We start from the raw sequence: 25,151 nt of genomic DNA, 5'->3' as shown, positions 1-25,151 counted from the left end.
AAAATTAGATGTGCACATTTCAGAACCAAGTGATTGTAAGAGATGTTACCCTTTCAGTGTTCCCACACTAAGCAACAAGGAACTATAGCCTTGCTGGTTTATGTTGCTGAATTCCCAGCTACTTATGATAGGAATTGGCACATTCTGGCTAACTAATTTAAGAGTCTATGAAACCACACTGACTTGGAAACCTAGGTGAATGCATACATATCTTTTCCTGCTCATTTTATAATAAAGAGATAAGTGGTGAACATCTTGTTTAAAATAATTGTCTACAAGGAGAGCAACACTACTCAATTCACAGTTGCAGATTACCAAACTAAAGTTATAGAAACCAGCCAGGAGGTGACAGATTACCAATGCAAAATGAAGACCGCCACGGCAAATTGTAAAGGAACAAATTTTAATATTTAGCCAAAGGAAGAGGAATATAGAAATAGTCTCTAAACAAAGACCAGCACTAGATTAATGTCACAGCTTATTTCTGCCTTACATCCGTATAGAATGTAGATACATAACATTTGGGCCACTGTTGGATTAAATTGGCCTTTTTTGAAGTATCTGATAATGTGAATGACAAACTGTGAAGGTCTTTCTACTGTAATTTGTGCAGTTTGATAAATACGCACATGTAGTTAATTGACCTGCGTACCGCAAATATTTAATGTTGACAGTCTTACAGTGTGATAGTAATCAAATTGGGCATAGTAAAGTAATACTTTCAGCATTTATAAAACATGCTCCAGGAGTTCAGAATCAATCCTCTGTTAACTGGAGGTACTTTAATCCACAGGCAGATTCAGACCCTTTTACCTTACAGCAACTGAAGAATGACAGTGGAGTTTAATGATGCAAGAATGATTTCTTGTTCTTTGCTGCCTATGGCCACTCCAATATAATCGAACTTCAGCAGCTGCAAAGAGCCAGTAAAATACTGTTCTGGTTTGTAAGGTACATGCTTCAACAAGGAAAATCAAAACTATATCACCTGCCACATTTAACAAGCAAATAATTAAAAGTACTACATAAACAATGTAGGCTGAAGACATCATCTGATGGGTTATGTAACAGGTCAGCTAAGCACTTTATATTAAGCTTGTAAAATGGTCAATTTGGTCTCAAGATTAAAATTTCAACCAAAAATGACAGTAGTAAACCAAAATCTGGTGTAAGAGGATTTAATTTGTTTTAACATTTTGGTGGATAATAAAATCCTATAACCTTACTCCAGAAAACTACATGCATCCATGCTTAATATTCTAATTATCCAGGTATGAATATGTGATTTTCCAGTTGCTTTAATAACAATGCTATTACAATCTTCAGCAGAATTAGTCCTTTCTGAAACAAATCCTCCTCTAATATCAAAGCTAAATTGTTCAGTGGAATTTTGAGAGTATTTCTAATATAATATTGCATACATATAGTACACAAATTTCTACAAGGAACAAACAGGCACAGTGACCTATCCTCTCTCCCCTCTGGGGCATAGCTCAGGCACTTTAGCATGGCAGAATAAGGGTGGTAAAGCTTGCACCCCAATTATCTGTGCTGCATCAGTTGTGGACAGCGATATTCAGTCTTCAATGTTGTTAAGCTAAAACCTGGCAGGAGCAATAAATTCACATTAAAAATAAAGGTTTTAAGTCCTTTTTAAAGAAAACACTGATATAACCACTGTTTAACATTTTCTGAAATTGATGCAACTACGCAGTTTGCAGCATCCTCAAAAGAAAAATGTAAAAAACAAGTTCTAAAGCTTGAAAGTGTAACATTTTGAACTGTGATGATTTCTGCCAGAAAGCTTATGAAGCACTGGGCAACCATTTACAAGTGGAAGAGACTGTCAAAGAAAGTAGCCTTTCAGGAGAAGCTGAAGAAAATGTAAATAATGCTTGAAAATTGGAAGAAAAAAGAATTTACCTAAATCTAACCTGGATGACAAATATGTAATTTCTTATTCCTTTATCTACCAGCCTCTCTAATGACAGCAATCAGTTATCAGGAAGCGCCTGAAGTACTATTAGTTATTACTACTTACAAACATGTTCCATCTGCTGAATTGTGTTTTAAACATTTAAAAGCCAATATGGTTAATCTGAAGTTTCATATTTACAAATTGAGACCTTTAATTTTTAGATTTTTTGCAATTAGAAATATCAAAGCCAAGCAAGTTTTATATGATAGTTGATACTGAGTTTTCTTAATTTGTTTGGACCTCTCAGCTTTGCATCTTGGCTCCATAATTTGAACAATCATTGACCACGATACTCCACAGAGACTATGGGCATTTATTCTTGATGTCTCTTCCCCTTCAAGTTACTATAGTAGTTTATGCACCTGTATTTTTTTTAATCAAATTTATGCTTACAAACACCACCCCCAATATCTCAAGGTTTGACAGATATTAAATGGACTGAACTTTTGTCAATAAAACCAACTTTTATTTTGAACTTAGAACCTAACCTTTCTTGACTCATCACTACCTTTAATAATTCCTTTGCAAGCTAAGAAATAAGTCTCAAAACTGTCAGGTGTTTTCAGTGTGAAATAAAGGCCCAGGGTTATTTACAACTAAGAATGCTTAACAGCCACTTCAGTTGCACCATGACCTCTCTAGTTTTTAAATAATGCTTCCACTGGTTTTAAAGATGGTATTTACACACTTTTAAAATATGGAACATTGAAGTATGACTAGCAAGGCAATCCTGGCTTCTCAAAATAACTGCTACTCCTTATACGATCAGCATTTAGCAGAAGTAGTAACATGCTTTAAGAATTAGACATCCATACAACCTGCACTAATAGTCCAAACACTTAGTGTTGAACACAATTAAAAAAAACGCTCTCTCCTCCTCAGTTCAAGTTTGCTGATATAATACCCTGGAGACAACGTTCACAGCCTTCACTACCACAAAAAAGTTTTCTACAAATTCTAGACCTGAAGATTTGTCATCTGTTCTGGTTGGAAAAAGTACTATTGTGTTCGGAGCTGATAATCTGCAAGAGAAAAATAAATTCAGAAGAGTTAGTTAAATTAGTTCATCGTATTTTTTAATACAAAAAAGAGTAGCAATATCAGAGCAGAAATATTTATGATATGCCAATGCCAAATTAAAGCAAAGATTACTCAAATAACAATGAGATTTGTATAAAGGACCATGTTAGAAGAACACTAGCTGTTTACGTGCTCAATAAGCAATTAAAGAAAATTTTGCCTCAGAGTTAAACATTCCAGGAATAGGAATTTCTGTTCATCAAACTGGACCTTCCCAATTGTTTAACAGATTCCATGACTAAGCATCACTCTGCCAGTCTTTTCTTTGAGGTGTGTTTTCTTAAAATGTATATGACAAAGGGGTTGAATCTCTGCGTTAGGTGCAAAATACTCAACCCAAGCCTAACTATAAAGTCACAACAGTGGCACTTCCCTAACAGCAGGGTAAATGGAGAGCAGAATACATTCATGAATATAATTTGTAGCAATACTGCACATTATTAAAGAACGAGGAGTCTAGTGGCATCATGCAGGTAAATTATCTTGGGAACATACAACAAAGAGAAAAGTGTGTTAATGGGAAAACTACATGGGCAACTTCAGATTCTACAATCCATAGCTTTCCTATTTACCTCCATTTTGGGTGATGTAGCGAACCCATGGCAGAGCCTGATAGCCACTCTTCTCAATTATCTTCAAGTAGCGGACCTGAAAAGAAAACACATTAAATTACTTTTCGACTTCAGCCTAGCAACATTTAATAGAAGATAAGTTTTAGGCAAAAAGCCTTCAACAATTCAGTGTGCAGCAGCGGCCAAAACAGACTGAGTAGAATGCTGGGATGAGTTAAAAAAACTATCATGCCATCATGTAAATAATTGGTAACTCACCTGGAATAATGTGCACAGTTCTGATCACCTCATCTCAAAAAGATATAGCAGAAATAGGAGGTATCCAGAATCAAGGGGTCAAAATTAAAAGAATGGAATGCTTTCATATGAGACATTGAAGAGAGAGGTGAGACAAAATGGCGGGGGATATGAGAGACATGTACAAAATAAGGAGTAGCACAAAGTGCTTTTTACACTTCATAAGAGAAAGATATTAAACAACTAAAAAAATCTGTTTGAAATTTGTAAAACAGGAAAAAAGTTTTTTTATGCAATACCTACAAAAGCTAGGTAAGATTCAGAAAAGATTAAACATGCGTAAGGATAATAAAAGCACCCAGTTACATTAGATGGATGTATTTTAAAAATTAAAAATATAAATTCTCATGGTTCAGTTCATAAAGGATTTTCTTTCACATTCCTTGAAGCATGTGGGACTAGCCACTATCAGAAACATGGTATTATACTAGATGGATCATTAGACTGATCTTACAATACAATTCCAATATTCCTAATAAGACATTTACTGTTTTTACAAAAGAAGAAAGAAGTTCTGCACAAAATCTTAGAACTATGATGAACAAGGATACTAAGTCCTCAACTTACACACAGTTTCTGGAGGATCAAAATATTTAATGTACCAACAGGCCAAATCCTAATCCTATGATTTAACTAAATAAATATTCCATTTTCAGAAGCTCTTGCTTGCTTTGGGAGTAATAAAACCCCAAACTGAGCTCTCTCTTTTAGTTGCAGCCTCCTTTAAACATTTTAAAATCTATTTTAGATCTATTTCGGCTTAGTGGTAGAAAAATGGAGTACATACCCTTAGTCATGAGAAAGTTGTTTGAAGCTAGTCCCAATTAACTATTATAATATTTTTTTAAACTTGGACTGAAAAGATTATTCATATTGTCCAAACAGATTTGTACTTCTATGTAGTTGAATTTAAATTGACAAGCCACATTCTGTACCATTATAAAACCATAAGATAATCACACCATCATCTTTTGGTTCAGTTACACACAAAGAGCATTATCCAGCAGCTAAATGAACAAAACAAATTCCATTCATGTAAATTAAATTTTTAGTCTTATTAACCTGTATTCCTGACGTGGTGAAATATGGAATTTCAAACTTGACACTGATGGGAGGTTTGCCTTCTTTATCTTCAGCTTCAACACTTGGAAGCCCAAAGTGAGCCCGCATCAGATACTCCTTTCCCCCCTATCCAAAGAGGAAAGCAAACCAATCATTCTACCAGAAAATATCCTTTAAAAACCAAAGTGCTTCTGAGTGGCAAAGGTCTCATACCAGCTCAAAACTATGAAAATGCAGAGTCATTTAGCCCTTTTCTAAAGGCTTAAACTGAGCATTAAGTTACTAATACCTAAACAAGATCTAGAAAAAACAGTAAGATTTCCTGTTTGCTTTTCCAGTTTAAAATGATAAGTAAATACTTGTTGGCACAAGTGCCAAGCCTACAGTTAGGGGAGAGGGAAAGCAGATGGTACCAGTAGTCCAACAGTACAGTAGAACTGAGCCTAGGGCAAATTTTAGTCAAATTCTAGATTCCATAAATAGAAGATTTACTTTTAATAAAACTTACTTTAGCAGCAATAGGGGATAACATTACACCAATACAGCTTACCGGAAATGATTTAATGGACCAGACAATTTCACTGTTTTCTGGAACCCATTTGACACTGCCCACTGTGGTTTTAAATTTTGGTGAGTCTGCATCATTTGGAACTGGGATGTGAATCTCCACATTGTTGGCAGTTGATCTCCGCTTGAACTGACTCTTTGCCTAGAGAAAGTAAGCAATGTATTTTTTTTTTTTTAATTTTCCCACTTCCCAATAAACACCACAATTTGCAGGTTTTAACATAATCTTATTTGATCAGGTTCAGAGAGCTGGGAACCGTAAAACATCCTTTTCTGTCAGGAGTCTTATGAAAGATCCATGCACAAAAGTGAAATGCAGAGATCAGAACTAGATTGTTAAATGGAAGTATGCAAAAGATGAATATAATCCATTATGATCCTATTAATACATTTAGCATGTGTATCAGACTTTATATCTTTAAAGTGATTTTACAAACACTAATATTAAGAATTCCTTTTTTAAATTAAAAAACTTGCACTACCCTGTTAGTAAGTCATACTGCCTTACAGGCAAAACACATCCTCTGCACTAGCTGAGTAGGTTTTGATTTGAGTAAAAACAGATACATTTATGGAAGGAGCTGTGATGTTACACACGATATTCTTCATAGAAATATGGTTATGATATGAATATGGCATAACTAAGATACATGAACCATCTTGCGTAAAGTGTAAGCTATCATTGGAAAGGTTATGATTTACTGAATGTGATTATCCAATTTGTATGCATGTATCATTTCTGTATCTGAAGTTAGAACTATTGACTATGTAACAATTAAAACTGTGTGTGTACTTGGGGAAACGCCCACCAAACCGTAAGCAACCATCCTGAATGAGCCAGTTAAGGATAATAGAACTCTGAAGATATTCATCTCCCACCTTCCTGAGAAGTTTCCTGGGATGCTGCATTGACACTACACAAGGTCTGGTGATAATGTCACCTGTTGCAAAATACCACCTTGGCCACTGCTGGCACTTTTCCTCTGTAGGGAGATGGGGATCAAACAGAGGTTTCCTGCTTTAGGAAAATCCTTTTTAAGGCTGGGGAGGGGGTTAATCTAGGCTTTCCTCCATTGCCTACCGAAGAAGAAAGACTGCTGAAAGTACCTGAAGGGACAAAGGAACTAACCTGAGGGGAAAGGCAGGGGTGAGTCCAGACTGAGATGGGGGTCCAGTCTGTGAGAAGAAAACACTGGAACTCTAAGAACAAAATCTCTACAACTTGCCTAAAACAACATTTAAAGTGAGAAATTACTTCTTGAAACCAGTCTCTTTAAGATCTTAAACTTAGTATGAGTGTTTTGTTATATTTGCTCAGTAATCTGCTTTGTTCTGTTTGCTATCCCTTATAATCACTTAAAATCTGCCTTTTATTAGTTAATGAATTTGTTTGGTTTATTATTAAACTCAGTTTGAGCAATTTCTAACTGGGTGGGGCAAGAAGTTGTGCGTATCTCTCAACATTGAGGGAGATGGTGAATTTTTATGAGCTTGCACTGTGCAGATCTTTCTATACAGTGCAAGACAGTATTATTTTGGGTTTATTCCCCAAAATGGGTGGGCACGTGAGTGCTGGGTGAATCCTCTCACACAGAGCTGACTTCAATCGGTGTCTGCAGCTGGGTGTGGCCCTACCTCTGTGTGTGTGTGTGTGTGCGCGCGCGTGCACGTACTGCAAGAGGCTGGAGAGCCTAATTCAGGAAAACAAGGAGAGGGAATCTAGGCTGGTGGAGCAGAAGGGGCTCCGTGAAACCCCAGTACATCAGGTGGCATTCCATAAGGGGGCTCTAACCCGGCACAGGAGCAGCTTTCCAGAAATAAAATGTACACTTTATATAACAAAATGTTTAAAGTTTACATGGTTTGCCTTGTAGAAGGCAACTGAAATTAAGTGTAGGCATTTTGAGATCTCTGACCTTGATCATATACTCTATGCGGCTGTGGGAATGTTTCTCAATCACAGACTCAATCCAGATGAGTGGTTTTACCTGTTGGAGAACAAACAACTATAAGTCTTATTTTGACTTTGTCAGGAAAATGATACATTTCCATACACAGCAAAAAAATCAATAAAAGAGAAGCCCGTCGTGCTCTTTAAGACAAGAGTTAGATCAAATTCCAAAGATACTGGGCAGAAAAAAATTTAATATGCAAATATGTAATATGCAAAAATAATGATCAGGTGAGACCTGAGCATTAGTCACAAAGTCCTTAAAATATTCCATATGTATAGTTTGACAAGTATTTATAGATTATGAAAAAGTAGATAATTTCAATTACACGAGTATCTAACTCTTAATTTCTCTCAGAGAACAGGGTTAAATTAACCCCCAAAGCAGCAAAACATTCTCACTCTAACCCAACAAATGTAATAACTCAGGGCAGTTGAGTTATTAAACAATGCTAGCCCTAAATACTGAGAGACAATAACTCTGGACTTAAAAGTATTTGTTTAAATTCAGTAGTCCAATAATAAAAAGTCAGAAGTCCCACAGGCTTTTAAGGTCTTCTGGGTTTGCTGTTTCTTGCCAGGGTTTTGCTGAGTATGGGTCCTTGATATATACAGAGACATGACAGATTAATACAGTTCTTGGGTACTTACTGATGAAGTAGGTTTTCCAGTCTCCCCCATCATAGGTATACCCAGCATAAGAGGGCAGGCAGGTCCTTTACAATAGTTTTGCTCCAAATGGGTCAATGCACAAATGTCACTATAGGCTTTAAATCCAGTAAAGCTTTCTCTTCTTCTCCTCCTCCTCACTGTACGTTGCCAGCTTCTTCAGGTGGTTGTAGTAAAGAAAGATCTTACTGCCTTGACCTTCCCCTTTCTATAGTAGTTCTTATAATGCGCTCATCACCGTTGTATCCAAGCACCTTCCAATAGCGTGTTAAGTAATGTGACTACACATCAGTTATGTGTTTGCTCTCTCATCCTTCTCTCAGTAGGCAACTCAGTGACTAGACTTAGGGCTTGTCTACACTGGCAATTTACAGCGCTGCAACTTTCTGGCTCAGGAGTGTGAAAAAACACACCCCTGAGTGCAGAAAGTTTCAGCGCTGTAAAGCGCTAGTACAGACAGTGCACCAGTGCTGGGAGCCACAACCCTCATGGAGGTGGGTTTTTTAGAGCGCTGCACCACGACCACACAAGTCATGGTAGCATTGCCAGTGTAGACTAGCCCTTAGGTAGTAATTGCTTCTCCTTTTCCCAGTGCCATGAAGTAGTCTTTACAGCCTACTTCAGGTAAACATAGAACTTCACTATTACCAGCTAGCTCGATAATATCTAAAACTCATACTTTTTAAAAGAAACATTAAATTTTTCAGAGAAAGTGGAAAGGCCTTTTACAGTTTTATGTGCAATTTAAAATGTTTTCATGCACAAATTCATTTTAGTCTAGATCAAAATACATAGCCAGACTTACATGGGTGTTAAGACGATATGACATGAGTTCAAACTCTCCATCAGGTGGGATGAAAGAAATTGTCCTGTCGTTTTCGAAGCGAGAGAGACGAACACACTGGTGAAACTTTACATCTTCTAGTTCCACCGATTTGCTTTTGCCACCTATCAGGAAAACATACACCCCCAATTTGTGTAGCACGTGAAAAGCCTACCTCTTAGGCCACCACAGCAGATTATAAAGCAACTGAGCAGTCAGCTGCTCATACTCCCCACATTAGTTCTATTCTACTTCTACGCTATTTCTAACTTCATTACAGTAACTTCAGGAATACAGGAATCTTAGTGAAAAGAGCTTGGGAGTAGCCCATTGAAGTGGACCAACTTAAATGATGTATTCTGCACTTTTTGCTCAGTACAGTCACCGGTAATATGGAATTGGCGTTCTGGTCTTAAGGGAAAGAAAAGCATTACACGACCCAAAGAATTTATTTCCCTATGTTAAGTTCTCCTCGCACCTTCTATGGGTCATCTCAATTATCACTTGAGAAGTTTTTTTTCTCCTGCTGATGACAGCTCATCTCAATTGATTAGACTCTTCCTGTTGGTATGCATACTTCCACCTTTTCATGTTCTCTGTATGTATAAATATCTCCTGTCTGTATGTTCCATTCTATGCATCTGAAGAAGTGAGCTGCAGCTCACGAAAGCTTATGCTGAAATAAATGTTAGTCTCTAAGGGGCCACAAGTACTCTTATTGTTTTATAAGTAGCCATCAAGGCTAGAAATGGACTATTTCTTAATTGAACAAAGACCAGGTCTTCATAGAATATAGCAAATGAATATGTTAAGCTTCCTGCCCCCATAAGGAGTGTTTCCCATCTGATAAAACATTAAATCAGTTGCTAACACTAAAATTACTCTTTACTCTTATACAGTGATACAACCTTCCCAACTAGGAAATTAGAAGACCCACCATCCTAGAATTAATCCTGTTATCTGAACTGAGGTGCTGCATTGCCTTAGTGCCCCAAAGACAAAGAAACCAGGGAATATCCCTGTATGGTTTTAGAAATGCTGTATACATACTCACGTCCTGTATTATCAAAGAGTACTTTATCATTTAAACCGAGGCGAAGCTCTGGCATTCCTGAGAGAAAGACCCTCATTTTAATGGATCCAACTATCTCACTGCGCAATACATTTCCATTGGCACTAACCTAAAGAGCAAAGGAAGGTGGAGTCATTCTCCTCAGCTATTGAAACAATCTCTAACTATGTGCAATGATTTTACAATTATTTGTTTTCACAAGATTAGGAACCCAAAATAAATCGCATTGAAAACATAACCATAATCCTGGGAAACACATTTTTCATTCAAATTCGTATAATATTTGGAATGAAAGATCTTGTGTGTTGGCACAGAACATATATTGTGTTGAGGATGACATGTAGAGTTTTGTTTGCTAACAAAAAATAGGTTGTTAGGATACATCTTGAATAGGGCTGTTAAGCTATTAAAAACATTAATCGCGATTAATCTCACTGTAAAACAATAGAATACCATTTATTTAAATAGTTTTGGATGTATTCTACATTTTCAAATATACTGATTTCAATTACAACACAAAATACAATGTGTACCGTGCTCATTTTATATTTATTTTTGATTACAAGTATTTGCACTGTAAAAAAGAAAAGAAAGTACTGTAGGGCAACCTCTTTATCAGGAAAGTTGAACTTACAAATGTAGACTTATGTACAAAAAAAAACTGCATTAAAAATAAAACAATGTAAAATTTTAGAGCCTGCAAGTCCACTCGGTCCTACTTCTTGTGTAGCCAATCGCTCAGACAAACAAGTTTGTTTACATTTGCAGGAGATAATGTTGCCTACTTCTTGTTTACAATGTCACCTGAAAGTGAGAACAGGCGTTCTCATGGCACTGTTGTAACAGGTGTTGCAAAATATTTACGTGCCAGATGTGCTAAAGATTCATATGTCCCTTCATGTTTCAACACCATTCCAGGGGACATGCGTCCATGCTGATGATGGGTTCTGCTCAATAACAATCAGTGCAGTGCGGACCGATGCATGTTCATTTTCATTATCTGAGTCAGATGCCAGCAGCAGAAGGTTGATTTTCTTTTTTGGTGGTTCAGGTTCTGTAGTTTCTGCATCAGAGTGTTGCTCTTTTAAGACTTCTGAAAGCAAGCACCACACCTCATCCCTCTCAGATTTTGGAAGGCACTTCAGATTCTTAAACCTTGGGTCGAATGCTGTAGCTATCTTCAGAAATTTCACATTGGTACCTTTTTTTGTGTTTTGTCAAATCTGCAGTGAAAGTTTTTTTTAAAATGAACAACATGTGCTGGGTCATCATCCGAGACTGCTGGAACATGAAATATATGGCAGAATGCAGGTAAAACAGAACAGGGGACATACAACTCTCCCCCAAGGAGTTCAGTCACAAATTTAATTAACTTTTTTTTTAAATGGAGCATCATCAGCATGGAAGCATGTCCTCTGGAATGGTGGCCGAAGCATGAAGGGGCATACAAATGTTTAGCATATCTGGCACGTATGCTGGCAATGCTGGCTACAAAAGTGCCATGCAAATACCTGTTCTCACTTTCTGGTGACACTGTAAAGAAGAGGACAGCATTATCTCCTGTAAATGTAAACAAACTTGTTTGAGTGATTGGCTGAACAAGAAGTAGGATGAATGGACTTGTAGGCTCTGAAGTTTTACATTCTTTTGGTTTTGAGTGCAGTTATGTCACAAAACAAATCTACATTTGTAAGTTGCACTTTCACAACAAAGATTGCACTACAGTAATTGTATGAGGTGAACTGAAAAATACTATTTCTTTTAAAAAAAACAGGAGTACTTGTGGCACCTTAAAGACTAACAAAATTGCCACCTTCAAGTCTGTCACTGAGTGGTTAGAGATGCAATTTTGCAACAAAAAAAACTTCAAAAACAGACTCCAAAGAGAAACTGCTGAACTCGAATTAATATGCAAACTAGATACTATTAACTGTGGGTTAAACAAAGACTGGGAATGGTTGGGTCATTACACCAATTGAATCTATTTCCCTATGTTAAGTTCTCCTCACACCTTCTATGGGCCATCTTAATTATCACTTCAAAAAGTTTTTTCCTCCTGCTAACGATAGCTCATCTCAATTGATTAGACTGTGCCTGTTGGTATGCATACTTCCACCTTTTCATGTTCTCTGTATGTATAAATATCCCGTCTGTGTGTTCCATTCTATGCATCCGAAGAAGTGAGCTGTAGCTCACGAAAGCTCATGCTTAAATAAATTTGTTAGTCTTTAAGGTGCCACAAGTACTCCTGTTTTTTTTGCGGATACAGACTAACACGGCTGCTACTCTGAAACCTGTCACTATTTCTTTTGTCATTTTTACAGTGCAAATATTTATAATCAAAAATATACACTTTGATTTCAATTAAACCTCTACCTCGATATAATGTGACGCAATATAACATGGGTTCGCATACAGCACATCAGCTCCCAGCCGCAGCTCTCCGCTTTTTGCCGCCGATGAGTGCGGGGAGGTTGGGGAAAGGACGCGGGGGTATTCACCTGCGGCAGGAAGCAGAGTGCTGTGGCTGGAATCTGGCAGAGTGGAGTGGGCTGGGGCCTGGCTGCTCCACTTCCACCGCTGCCAGTGAGTGCGGGACCTTTCCCCACCCCGCACCTCCCACCCCCCGGCAACATGGCTGGGCAAGGAAAGCGGAGCGGGGTGGGGCCGTGGCGCTCCACTACCCGCCACAGGTGAGTACCAGGAGCGTCCTTTCCCCAGTCTCCCCGCACTCACTGGTGGTGGGAAGTGGAGTGCCGTGGCTGGGATCTGGCGGAGTGGAGCGGGCTGGGGCCTGGCTGCTCTGCTTCCTGCCGCTGCCGGTGAGTGCCTGTCAGGGGGTGGGAGGTGTGGATAGTGGTTGGGGCAGTAAGGGCACAGGGAGCAGGAGGGTTAGGTAGGGGGCGAGGTCCTGGGGGTGATTAGGTATGGGGGTCTCTGGAGGGGGCGGTCAGGGGACAAGGATCAGGGGGGCCAAAGCAAGTGTGATATAACGCGGTCTCACCCATAGGGCGATAAGATTTTTTGGCTCCAGAGGACTGCGTTATATCGGGGTAGAGGTGTACAACACAAAATACAATATATATGAAAATGCAGAAAAACATCCAAAATATTTAATAAATTTCAACGGCTATTCTATTGTTTAACAGTGCAATTAAGACTGTGATTAAAAAAATTAACTGCAAATACTTTTTTTGCGTTGATCACGTGAGTTAACTGTGATTAATCGACAGCCCTAATTTTGAAATTACAGCATTTAAGGTCAATCACCTTACAAGGAAGATACCAATTGAGAAATTGTTTCTTTAAGTATTTGCTGGATCTATGAAGGTAGGTGTGGTAGATCCAGTAACCACTTCAAAACACCCCAAGAAATCTTAATCTTCAGCCAGGCCCTCAGATACCACAGAATATCTAAAGAGAGATTCCGGGATATACACCTTAACACACTCAAAACTGCATTCACCAAACAAGGACACTCCATCAGAGACGTAGATCGCATCATGGAAAGGGCCTCCCAAATACCATGAGAGAATCTGCTTCAATACAGAAGTAAAACCCCCTTTGACTCCACAGCTCAAGTTGTCACCTACCATTCACTGGAAGCCATATGGGGTATCATGAAACAATACAACCCATAGTTGATAGGGACTCCATCCTGAAACAGACTGTTCTTGAACCCCCTCTTTTGGCCTTCAAACATCCCTAACCCTCCCTGGTCGACACTCTCTGCCCTCCATGCCTGGCTGAGCCCCACAGGACGGACCCACCTCTCCTGGTACCTGGCACCACATCTTCCCGAGGTAAGACAGTGTGTGTGTGTGTGTGTGTGTGTGTGTGTGTGTGTGTGTGTGTGTGTGTGTGTGTGTGTGTGTGTGTGTGTGTGTGTGTGTGTGTGTGTGTGTGTGTGTGTGTGTGTGTGTAAGTAAAACGCAGGATCACATGCCCTCCATCCCCAGATTTCTGCCAGGGTTCACACCATAATGTGGCTAGCAGCAGCCTTTCAGCACTGTGCAGAAAGGAAGGGATGGGAGCTGCTTCCAGCCGCAGGGGCGGCGGGATGACCTGGCCCGTGTCTTTGAGGAGCTCATCTCTTTCCTCCCCCACACCCTGCCCGCTCCCCTATGGCTGGAAGCGGGCTGTCCCCTTCCTGCCCTCACAGTGTCAAAAGACAGCTAACACCTCCAGGCTACTGCTGGCCACCGACATAACCCAGCTGCCTCCTGTTCCCCGGCTACAGCACAGGCAGGAAGGGGTTAAGCCCTACAGACGCATTGTGCACCAGGGCCCAGAGAACCTGACTGCAGGGGCTTCAGCAAACTGGGCCAGAGAGGCGGCTCAGCAGGGAAGGGTGCCTAGGGGATAGAGAGGCCCCAGGCTCCCTGGGAGCAAGATATGGTGGGGAGAGGGAAATGAAGAGGTTGCTAAGCCCTTGCCCAGGAACAAGCTGGAAATCGCTCTTTCCTCCCCGGCTGCCACTCCAGAGCTTAGCTGAGGGGCAGAAAGGCTACCTCATGCCAGCACTATGCGAAGCTTTGGCACATGTAGGACTCGGTTCCTTCTGGCTAGTGCCCTAGGCTGGAGGGCCTTGCACTTTTCTGGGGCACCAACCCAGCCAGACACAATGGGAGAAGGAAGGAGCCTGCTGGCCTGGCTGTTGGTGAACTGAACGCTCCGACCAGGGGCTGGTTCTCTGCACAGCGCTGGGAGCGGGACGTGTCCCGCAGGGGGAGATATGGAGGAGAGGGTGAGGGGAGAGAGGGTGAAGGGCAAGGACAGCGGGAGCATGTAAAGGGCCGATGGGTGGGCAGCAGAGGCAACATATAACCGGCCACCGCGTGGTGCCTGCCTGCACTCACCAGCCACTGCAGCGTGCAGTCAGTGCCAGTCGGAAACAGGATGGGGCCCTGCTGGCTGAGAGCCAACACGCAGTGGGGGCTGCGCTGATGGACCAACAGGGGGAACGGCTGGCCTTGCGCTCTGCAGCTTTGCCCCGCCATCAGTCTTGCGCACCCACTATTGGACACCCCCCACCCCCCACTCACCGCCTGTAAGCAGGCGGCTGGCGAGCAGGGATCCGGCCAGCAGCAGGAACCACCAGTACTGATTGGGGGGTGGGGGGGTGGAGGAGTGGAGACAGAAAACAGAAAATACAGACAATTTGCCAGTTTTTAAGAAAAAGTCAGGACACCTGCAGGAGGGCTTAACTATGGGCCTGTCCCTTTAAAAAAGGAACGTCAGATCACTCTAAACAACCCCCTAACCTCTCCAAGATCATTGTCAGAAGCAAGCTCCCCACAGACCAGGACACACCTACTCAAAGTGGCACCAGACCCTGCCAGAACACCAGGTGCAAAACCTGTAGATCACTGTAGCAGTGGAGATATAGCAATACCTCTTACAACACACCTTTCAAGATCCATGGATCCCACACATGCCTAGAACCATGTGGTATGCCTCATCCAGTGTGCTAAATGTTTCCAACAACAACTATCTGGGTGAACCAGACAATCACTATGCTCTCAAATAAACTCCCACAGTAAAATGATAAAAACCAAAAACACCCTCTCTCTTGTGGGTGTACACTTTTCACAAAGCGATTAATCTATATCTGTTTTATCAGTCCTCATCCCCAAAGGAAACATGCACAACACTTTCAAAAGACAAGCTGTGACACCCAGAACTGAAAAAACTCTTATGTAGCTCAAAAGCTTGTCTCTCTCACCAACTGAAGTTGGTCCAATAAAAGATATTACCTCAACCCCCCACTTGTAACTCTAATATCATGGGACCAACAGGGCTACAACAACACTGCATACATCCTTGGGAGTAGCATAGAGGTTGTTTTATTCAGAGTGTGAGGATTAGGCAGGAATATAATGAGTCCCTTTGTTTTTTCAAGTTTAGCATGGAAGAGAAGCTCCCTGAGGGCTGAAAAAAATCTATTAAGAAGCATAATATAAATGCAGGTACATGAGTGTTACTTACAACAGCTTAAGTTACTACCATTATCAATCACTCAATCTGGTGACATGTAAGTTGTTTCAAATGTAATACTATAATTTGATAGACTAATTAAGACTATTCATACACTGACTTCTCCTTTCATTTTGTGTTTGCATATTTACAGATTATTACAATTCTCATTAAAAGAAAGAAAGTTCAAGTAAAATATAAACCCACCAAGAGGTTAACAGATTCTATAACGTCCAGAAACACTTCATTTTTCCTATACTTTATCCCTTCTGACCTCCAGGAAACAGCATTGGTAACAGTGGCAGGTGGGCGTGGAGCTCCAGTTTCCAGTTTGTGGCCTTCTTGAGTAATATACCTTCAGAACCACATAAGTTTTTTAAAAATATGAAAGTTACATTTTGTAGGTTTAGCAATTTGTTTAGTGTCACAAATATTATTATGTCAGCAACAAAGGAAGTCTGATAATTCAAATTAAATCCTAGAAAATATTAACTAATCTTTTTATGCCAGGTCAAGTCAGATCATGTGTTTATGTACCTGATAGGAAACTGTATCAGTCCATCAACAAATATAGGAAAAGGTTAACAGATTTTTGACAGAAGTGTCCTATTGATTTTTTTTTTCAGGCTGATAAAAGAAAGGAAAACCTACAAATTGACCCCACATTGTAATAACTTTAGTAAAACCTTAAGTTATACAAGTTAACATCTTTATGCTCATAAATACTCCCAAGGCATCTATCACCTGGTATTTAAGGAAAAAAAGCGGCGGGGAGGATAGAGAATAAGACGGAAAATATTGTATTGCCCTTATATAAATCCATGATACGGCCACATCTTGAATACTGTGTGCAGATGTGGTCTCCTCATCTCAAAAAAAGATATACTGGCATTAGTAAAGGTTCAGAGAAGGGTAACTAAAATGATTAGGAGTTTGGAAAGGGTCCCATATGAGGAGAGATTAAAGAGGTTAGGACTTTTCAGTTTGGAAAAGAGGAGACTAAGGGGAGGATACGATAAAGGTCTATAAAATCATGAGTGGTGAGAGAAAGTGAATACGGAAAAGTTATTTACTTGTTCCCATGACACAAGAACTAGGGGCCACCAAATGAAATTAATGGGCAGCAGGTTTAAAACAAATAAAAGGAAGTTCTTCACACAGTGCACAGTCAACCTGTGGAACTCCTTGCCTGAGGAGGTTGTGAAAACTAGGACTATAACAGGGTTTAAAAGAGAACTAGATAAATTCATGGAGGTTAAATCCATTAATGGCTATTAGCCAGGATGGGTAAGGAATGGGGTCCCTAGTCTCTGTCAGAGGGTGGAGATAGATGGCAGGCGAGAGATCACTTGATTATTACCTGTTAGGTTCACTCCCTCTGGGACACCTGGCATTGGCCACTGTCGGCAGACAGGATACTGGGCTGGATGGACGTTTGGTCTGGCCCAGTATGGCCATTCTTATGTAAGAGCCAGTACACTGATACTTACTCTTGTAAAATTTTACTGTCAGTGGTTTGAGGATAGCCAAAATCCATGAGCTCATCAAGCAATTCATAAATTATAACGAAGTTATCTCGAATACTCTCTTCTTCCAACTCCTTGAAATATTCTGAAAATACCTGAAATGTTAACATTAGAAAACAACACTGAAGTCTCAAATTAAAGTAAATTTAGTTCATATTACTTCCAACCCTCCATTTCTGAAAATACCAAAAAAACCCAAAAGGATTTTGGTGAGCTGTAGTAGAGAATTAAAGTAATTTGTTGAACCTTAACATCCAAGTTTCCTGACTTAAGTGTTTCATTTTTTTCAAACTATAAATTAGAACGAGTTTCTTTATTTTACAACCATAATTGGCCAAGCTTGCAAAGGACTTATACTCAATTCAATGGCATTTCTGTATGTAACAATAACTTTTGACCACCACATCCAATCAATTTCAAAATTTCAGGGAATGTTCTCGGTACCAATGGTCAGAACCCTATTGATTTCAGGGCAAATCAGAAAACCAAAAAGGGAAAACGGGGGACAAATACAGCCCCATCAGCTCTTTAGCATCTCTGCAATTGTCTGTAGTTCAAAGAATCCATTGATGGCACCATTAACACCTTCACACACAAAGGTACTTTCACTCATCTCTGCTTATACTCCCAGTAGAGAGTCAAGGTGGGTGAGATTTTTTTTTAATTGGACCAACTATGGATGTAAATATCATTTAAAAAGTTAACTGTTTAAAGTTGAACTATTTAAACGGAGGCCACTGGGGCCGCTCTGGCTGGGGGGTGAACCCTTAAGTTGGGTTAACCAGTAAGATTAATGCTTATCGGTTAACCAGTGAACATTTTACATCCCTAGGACCAACTTCTGTTGGTAAGAGCAGCTCTGTTTAAGCTTAAAGGCTTCTCTCTCACCAGCAGTAATTTGTCCAATGAAAGATATTACCTCACTCACCTGGTCTTTCTAATATCCTGGGACCAGCACAGCTACAAAACTGTATACTCCCAGTAGCTTAACATGTTGAATGGCTTCTCTCTCTCCGTCTCACAAAAAAAATAGTGGCATGAGAAAGGAGAATGGGAGGCATAAGGGGAATGGAGAGAGTGCACACAGCCATTGGAATGTGGCGAGAGAATGGGGGGACCCTGGTATGGGGAGGAGGGAATGTGGCATATAGAACCTTCAGTATGGGGGGGGAGGAGGAGATTGAGGGACCCTGCCTCCTATGAAGACAGGGAAGGATAAAGGCAGGCTTACAAAGCCCTTGGATGGGGAGGGGAGATGGTAATGAGTGTTCACACAGAGCCCCCTGCTATGGGGGAGAACGGGGGATCCTACTATGGGGAAGAGAGCATAGAACTCCTGCAATGGAGGAAAATGAGGGATGTTAAAATGCATGGAAGGAAGAATAGGGCACACAGAACACCTGGTGTGCATGTGTATGGGGGAGGGGAGGGAGATTGGAGGATCCTGGTTTGGGGGAGAAGGAGGAATATGGGTGAACAGAGCCCGTGGCATGGGGGGAGAATGGGTCACACAGAGCCCAGGCCACAGTGGGGAATGTGAATGGAGGTGTGCACAGACCTGATGGTATGGGAGGAACCCTGGTATGAGAGGAGAGAGAAGAGGGGCACATGGATACCCTGGCAGGGAAGAGACTGGCTGGAATTGCAGGGAGCCTCCAAAAATGAGGGGGATGGGAGGGTGGCACCCAGAGATCTTGTGAGGGTAATGGAGGATTCCAAAGAGCCCCTGGTGTATGCAATATACTCAACCTACAAAAGCTATGAAGTGTGCGACACACACACCTCCCCCTTCTGTAGTACTATTTTAACATTTTTTGTGTGGGGATATAAGAGTTATTGAAATAAACACTGAGCTTAGCCTCATACCTATGCACTTGAAATCTAAACCAACTCAGTCTCGGCTTCTCTTCTTTCAAGCAGTTCATTACATTTATGCATAGCTGTAATCTTTGGCTAAAACACATTGCCCCAGCTCAGAGTGGACTGGGCCCCAAATGCCTATTTTTTAAATCTGCCCACCAAGCAGAAGTGCTTTCCTCCAATGTCCATTTAATAGCCCCCTCCCTTTTTTTTTTTTTTTTTTTTTTTAAACTAGCTGGAGCTTTATACACATGCTACTAACAAAAACGCATGAACACAGTCAGTATTTTATATGGCAAATTAGGGTTGTGGCCCCTGAAAATTAAAACAAACTACAGTGTATGTGGAATATGCCTGCCTATAAATATTCCACCAGGAAGCATACCTGTCACCCTGGTTAAGGGGAAAAAAAAACCATTAACCACAGAGGTTGTAATGTACTACACAGCATCCATTAAGCACATCCAAGATCTGCCTTATCCTAGAAGAGTAGTCCCTTCCAGAAGTCACCTACTAAGAACATCACTAAAGAAAAGGAAACAGTTTTCTTCCCAAAAATATGCTTCGGAGCCGTGGCTCTCAACCTTTCCAGACTACTGTACCCCTTTCAGGAGTCATATTTGTCTTGCGTACCCCCAAATTTCACCTCACTTAAAAACTACTTGCTTACAAAATCAGACATAAAAATAAAAAAAATTATAGAACACTATTACTGAAAAATGGCTCTCTCTCTCATTTTTACCATGTAATTATATACAACCTTTGCTAGTGCTTTTCATGTGGCTTGTTGTAAAATAAGGCAAATATCTACATGAATTGATGTAATCCCTGGAAGAGCTCTGCATATCCCCAAGGGTACACATACCCCTGGTTGAAAACCAGTGCTTTGGAGAATATCTTGCCTGTCAACCTGAGCACAACACCCGGATCTTTGAGTCTCTCCACTGGCATTTATCTGCATGCTGCACTGAGTTTAAAATTCTCATCCCCAATCTCATGGCCTTACACACAGCTACCTACAGACAACACTTCAGACACTGTCTTGTCTGCTGAACTTTGGCTCCCTACACTCTAGAATACAAAGCCTGTTTGTTTCTTTTTTACTTTCCTGACTCTTAACTGCAGCATAGGCTCCCTAGGCCAGCTCATCAAGTCACCATATTACTCAAATACCTCCTAAAAATTTATTTCTTCCACAATGCCCACAAAGCACACAAAAATTCAGTGAAGTGGCCTCTCCTCTGACTTTCACATTGTATCTCATTTTCTGTTTCTCTCTTATATTGTAAGATTCTGTCAGTATCCTTGCCCTGTACAACACAAAATAAATATTAGTAGCTAACATGGAAAGATCTTAACATAACCATCTATAAACTAGATATGCCATTTCTGCACAGCACTATAAAATTAGAAGATTTCTACCTCTATATAAAAGACATGTTGAGTTATCTGAACAAAGATTACTTGACCAATTTCACACTCACCTGAACCACCTTGTAAAGAAACGAAAACACCAGAGACACGCAAGCATTCTTCTTAGAAGTAGCAACAACTGAAAAAGTATGTTCAGGAACCGGTGTTTAAAGTTACCATTTAAAAAAAATATGTATCATTAAATACGTTTTCAAAACCCTTTTACTAAGTTATTACAGCTGGCCCAAATATTAAGGAAGCAGCAACAACATTCCTCTTTCCAGAGTCATTCAATACTGAGAATCCTTGGGTTTGTTTTGTCATTTCTGATTGTTTAACTATTGGGAGGTGTGACATTATTGACAAACTGAGACTGTATGGATCATTGTTGCAACCAGGGTCCTATGGTTGCACCAGGTCTTGTACAGAGGAGGTCAAGTGGGTTGTCTATGGGAAGGCTGTAGTTTGCCGGTTATGATTATGCTCTATGTGTGTATCATTTTTGTATTCGAAGTTATGAATATTGGCTATGTACTTGTTTGATTCTAAGTAGCCTCAGTGAAGCATTCTTGAGAAAGGACTATTCTCAGTAAGTGCCCAATAAAGAAACACTTAACTGACAATGGACTTTGGGAGATGCCGATCCATATCTAAGCTGTCCTGGGAACGTTCAAACTAACATGTAAACAATGACGTTGGCCTGCAAAAAGCTGAATTGTTCATGGACATGTGACTTGCCCAGGTGACTGCAAACTCCGTCTTGTTGAGGGGATTTTACATAGGAGAACAAAGGGGTTTCCATCCACAAGAGAAAAACTATATAAGGCCCTGGAAACCCCTCCATTTTGTCTTCAGCTGGCTCAAGAGAGATTGCCTCTCCACCCCAAAGAGATGCCTGAAAGAAACTGGAACAAATGACAGTAACTACAGGGGTGAGAGTGATTGCTGGACCCAGACTAGGAAAGAGTCTAGTCTGTCAAAGCAGCTTATTGGAACATCTCTAAGGGTGAGATTTACCTGCATTTAGTTTCCTACTATATTAGGTTTAGACTTGCATGTTTTTGTTTATTTTACTTGGTAATTTACTTTGTTCTGTCTGTTATTACTTGGAACCACTTAAATCCTACTTTTTATATTTAATAAAATCACTTTTTACTTATTAATTAACCCAGAGCAAATAATTAATTCTGGGGGAGCAAACAGCTGTGCATCTCTATCAGTGTTATAGAAGGCAAACAATTTATGAGTTTACCCTGTATAAGCTTTATACAGAGTAAAACGGATTTATTTGGGGTTTGTATTCCATTGGGAACTGGGTATCTGGATGCTAGAGACAGGAGCACTTCTTAAGCTGTTTTCAGTTAAGCCTGCAGCTTTTTGGGGACATAGTTCAGACCCTGGGTCTGTGTTTGCAGCAGGCTAGCGTGTCTGGCTCAACAAGACAGGGCACTGAAGTTCCAAGCGGCCAGGGAAAACGGGCTCAGAGGTAGTCTCAAGGGGGTTTCTGTGACCGAACCTGTCACGGCAGGTAAAGACCAAAAATAAAGATTCAGGAAATGCTTATATTAAATTGCCACTTAAACACACTCATACACATTATTAGCACAGGGTCTGACATGAAAAGACTAACTCCTTTTTTATTTACACACTTTTTTTTTGCATCTTTGTAAATCTCAATCAGCAAAATCATTCTCGTGAGCTTATATTACTTATTGCCCTATGTTTTCATGTCACTTCCATTCTAGGGATGTAAAAGTTCAACTGGTTAACTGATAAGCTTGATGCTCATCAGTTTCTGTTAACGATTAAACTCTGCTAGGCTCCTGGTGGCTGGCCCCACACTCAGGGTCCCGGGTGCCAGGACCCCAGCCTTGCAGGAATCCTGGCCATGGAGCTGGCTGCGGGGGGGTCCCCACGTAAAACATGGGGTTGCTGAAGCACCCCCTGCACCGCCAGTTTCCCAGTTAAACGTTTAACCGTGTAACTGACAGAATTTAAATCAGTTACATGGTTACTGTTTTTACATGTTAGTTACATCCCTATTCCATTCAAGCCCAAATTGTGAAAAATCCACCAACGTGCTCATCAGTTTCACTATAGTAACAGGTTTACACTTGAAAGCAGTTGTCACCAACCGGTCGATCCTAAAGGATCTCCCAGTTGATCATGCTCTCCGGTGGTGTAGTGGGGCTGCTGCTCCTGGAAGTGGCCAGTGCAGGCCCGGAGGTAAGGGTCTCCCTCTCGATGCTGCTCCTGCCTGCAAGCACAGCCCCTGCAGCTCCCACTGGCCGGGAATGGGGACCTGTGGCCAACGGGAGTTGCATGGGCAGTGTTTGCAGAGAGGGGAAGCGCACAGAACCATGTGCCCCTGCCACCCCCAGGGGTGCACGGGGGTGTGTTGGCCCCTTCCGGGAACGGCACGGGGCCAGGGTAGACAGGGAGCCTGCCTTAGCGGCAGCCACCAAACAGGAGCTGCTGGAGGTAAGGATTGCCCAGCGGGAAGCTGCACACCAACCCCCAGCCCTGAGTCCCCTCCTGGAGCTAGCACCCCATACCCCTTCCTGCACCCCAACACAGTGCCCCAGCCTGGAGCCCCCTCCTGCCCCCAAACTCCCTCCCAGAGCCTGCACCCTCTCTTGCCCCCCCCCCAATCCCCTGTCCCAGGCTGAGCCCAGAGCCTCCTTCCACACTAGAATCCCCTCGGCTCCAGCCCAGAGTCCACACCCCATCACGAACCCCAACCGCCTACCCCAGCCCAGTGAAAGTGAGTGAGGGTGGGGGACAGCGAGCGACGGGGAGGGGGCACGGATGGTGTGAGTGGGGCAGGGCTTTGGGGAAGGGGCGGGGTAGATCCTGGGTTGCCCTTAAATTAAAACAGTGATTTGGGGCATAAAAAGGTTGGAGACCATTGCTTTAAAGGATACGATATAAATTATTGTGTTTAATCCACATAAAACGAACTCCTCCATGAGCTAGAATGGGAGAAAGCATTCCCTCTTCTTCCTTTTCCATAAGAATTGGCATGAAATGCTCCACCTCAGACATATCCACATCTCCGCGGTAATTCCGACAGATGAGGACCTGCAATATACATGCAAAGAAATCTGAATAGGTTTTAAAAACAAATGCTCAAGTTACCATCTGAAAACAACACCTATGATCCCTGGGAATTACTTTTAAGTTACATTAAAAGATACAAGACAAATTTCAACATAAAGTAAAATTTTACTTACATTTTAACAGTTCAGTACTTTACACGTATGCAGTGGAATCCCAAAGTGCTTAACTAACTGTACAAACTGTACATGGGGCTCTTTCAACAACTACTCAAATACAGCTTTTAGAATGACAGCAGCTGTTAAATAGCACATACCAATATTAGAGACAGAAAATATATTGCTTACAGAACAAAATCAGAGAAGGAATTTGGATATGCAGAATGTAATTACTCCACAATGGAATATGGTCAAGAAAGCAGGGTTAGCATGCTAACATTTGTTAAAGTGTCTTGGTATCTTTTAACTGCCATAAGCAGTTGATATCTTCATTTCACTTACCCAAAAATCAGACCCTTCAACAGCTAAGTGCCCCCTTAAATTGCATGAGCTTTCATTCAGGAGAAAAGTGTCCAGAAGGGGAAAGTGGAGAAGGAAGAGAGCGCTCTAGCGCTCTACTGAAATCAGCATTTCCTGCAACATTGCAGCTGGACGGTCACTGGTCATCCAGCCAATCACCGACAAGGTTTAGCCCAAATAAAGCTTCCAGTTTAACCCAAGGCAGCATTCTTGGCACGACGTAACCACAACCTGAGGTCCCACGGCAGGCTGGAGGAAGTGGGGGGAAGGGGGCGAATCCCCAGCCTAAGGCCCCGGGACAGGCAGCGGGGCACACAGGGCAGGCTAGCGAGGGATTATGACCCTCGGACAGCTCGGAGGTGAGGAAACAGGGCAAGTCTGGGGAGAGATCCCCTCCCTCCCGCCCCTGAACCGTTCGGGCCCCCCTATTCTACTCCCACGTTTCCCCGGACTGTGAGGAAGCTGAGCCCGCTCCCAGAGCGGGGCCGCACCACAGGAGGGGTCAGCCCAAGGCCCCGCCCCGCGGACTCCTCACCTTGCCCTTCAGGTCCAGCACGTACACGGCACTGGCGGACATGGCGCCCCCAGGTGCTCGGCGCCCCCAGAAACCGGGCCGGAGCTCACTTCCGGCCGGAAACGCGGCCGCTTCCGCTCTCAGTCCTCCCCGCCCCCACCGCCGGCTGAGCTCGGGTCCGGCGCGCAATCACTGCGTGGGCGGAAGGATATGGCG

The 25,151-nt window shown here is 41.7% G+C and overlaps 1 protein-coding gene across 3 annotated transcripts; it reads right to left on the bottom strand.

The window, feature by feature from the left end:
* Nucleotides 1-383: 383 nt before the first annotated feature.
* Nucleotides 384-25,126, bottom strand: AP1M1 (adaptor related protein complex 1 subunit mu 1). 3 transcript variants are annotated; one of them, XM_039515446.1, is made up of 13 exons: nucleotides 24,957-25,126; nucleotides 23,771-23,927; nucleotides 20,918-20,985; nucleotides 17,538-17,668; nucleotides 16,255-16,402; nucleotides 10,054-10,180; nucleotides 8,982-9,124; nucleotides 7,473-7,544; nucleotides 5,540-5,698; nucleotides 4,990-5,115; nucleotides 3,631-3,706; nucleotides 2,942-3,000; nucleotides 384-1,604 (listed from the first exon to the last, which is right to left on the bottom strand). In XM_039515446.1, the coding sequence occupies exons 1-12, from the start codon at nucleotides 24,996-24,998 to the stop codon at nucleotides 2,978-2,980; spliced, it is 1,272 nt and encodes a 423-aa protein (XP_039371380.1). In that variant the 5' UTR covers nucleotides 24,999-25,126; the 3' UTR covers nucleotides 384-1,604; nucleotides 2,942-2,977. The 3 variants fall into 3 exon arrangements, with proteins under 3 accessions (XP_039371380.1, XP_039371379.1, XP_039371381.1); XM_039515445.1 differs by lacking the exon at nucleotides 384-1,604 and having other exon boundaries at nucleotides 2,423-3,000; nucleotides 24,957-25,125; XM_039515447.1 differs by lacking the exons at nucleotides 384-1,604; nucleotides 24,957-25,126 and adding an exon at nucleotides 24,404-24,732 and having other exon boundaries at nucleotides 2,423-3,000.
* Between the last annotated feature and the right edge of the window lie 25 nt (nucleotides 25,127-25,151).

Source organism: Mauremys reevesii, linkage group 26 (genome assembly GCF_016161935.1).
Source record: "Mauremys reevesii isolate NIE-2019 linkage group 26, ASM1616193v1, whole genome shotgun sequence".
NCBI lineage: Eukaryota > Metazoa > Chordata > Testudines > Geoemydidae > Mauremys > Mauremys reevesii.
The sequence above is the reverse complement of the archived record's forward strand: the minus strand, read 5'-3'. Positions and strand labels throughout refer to the sequence as shown.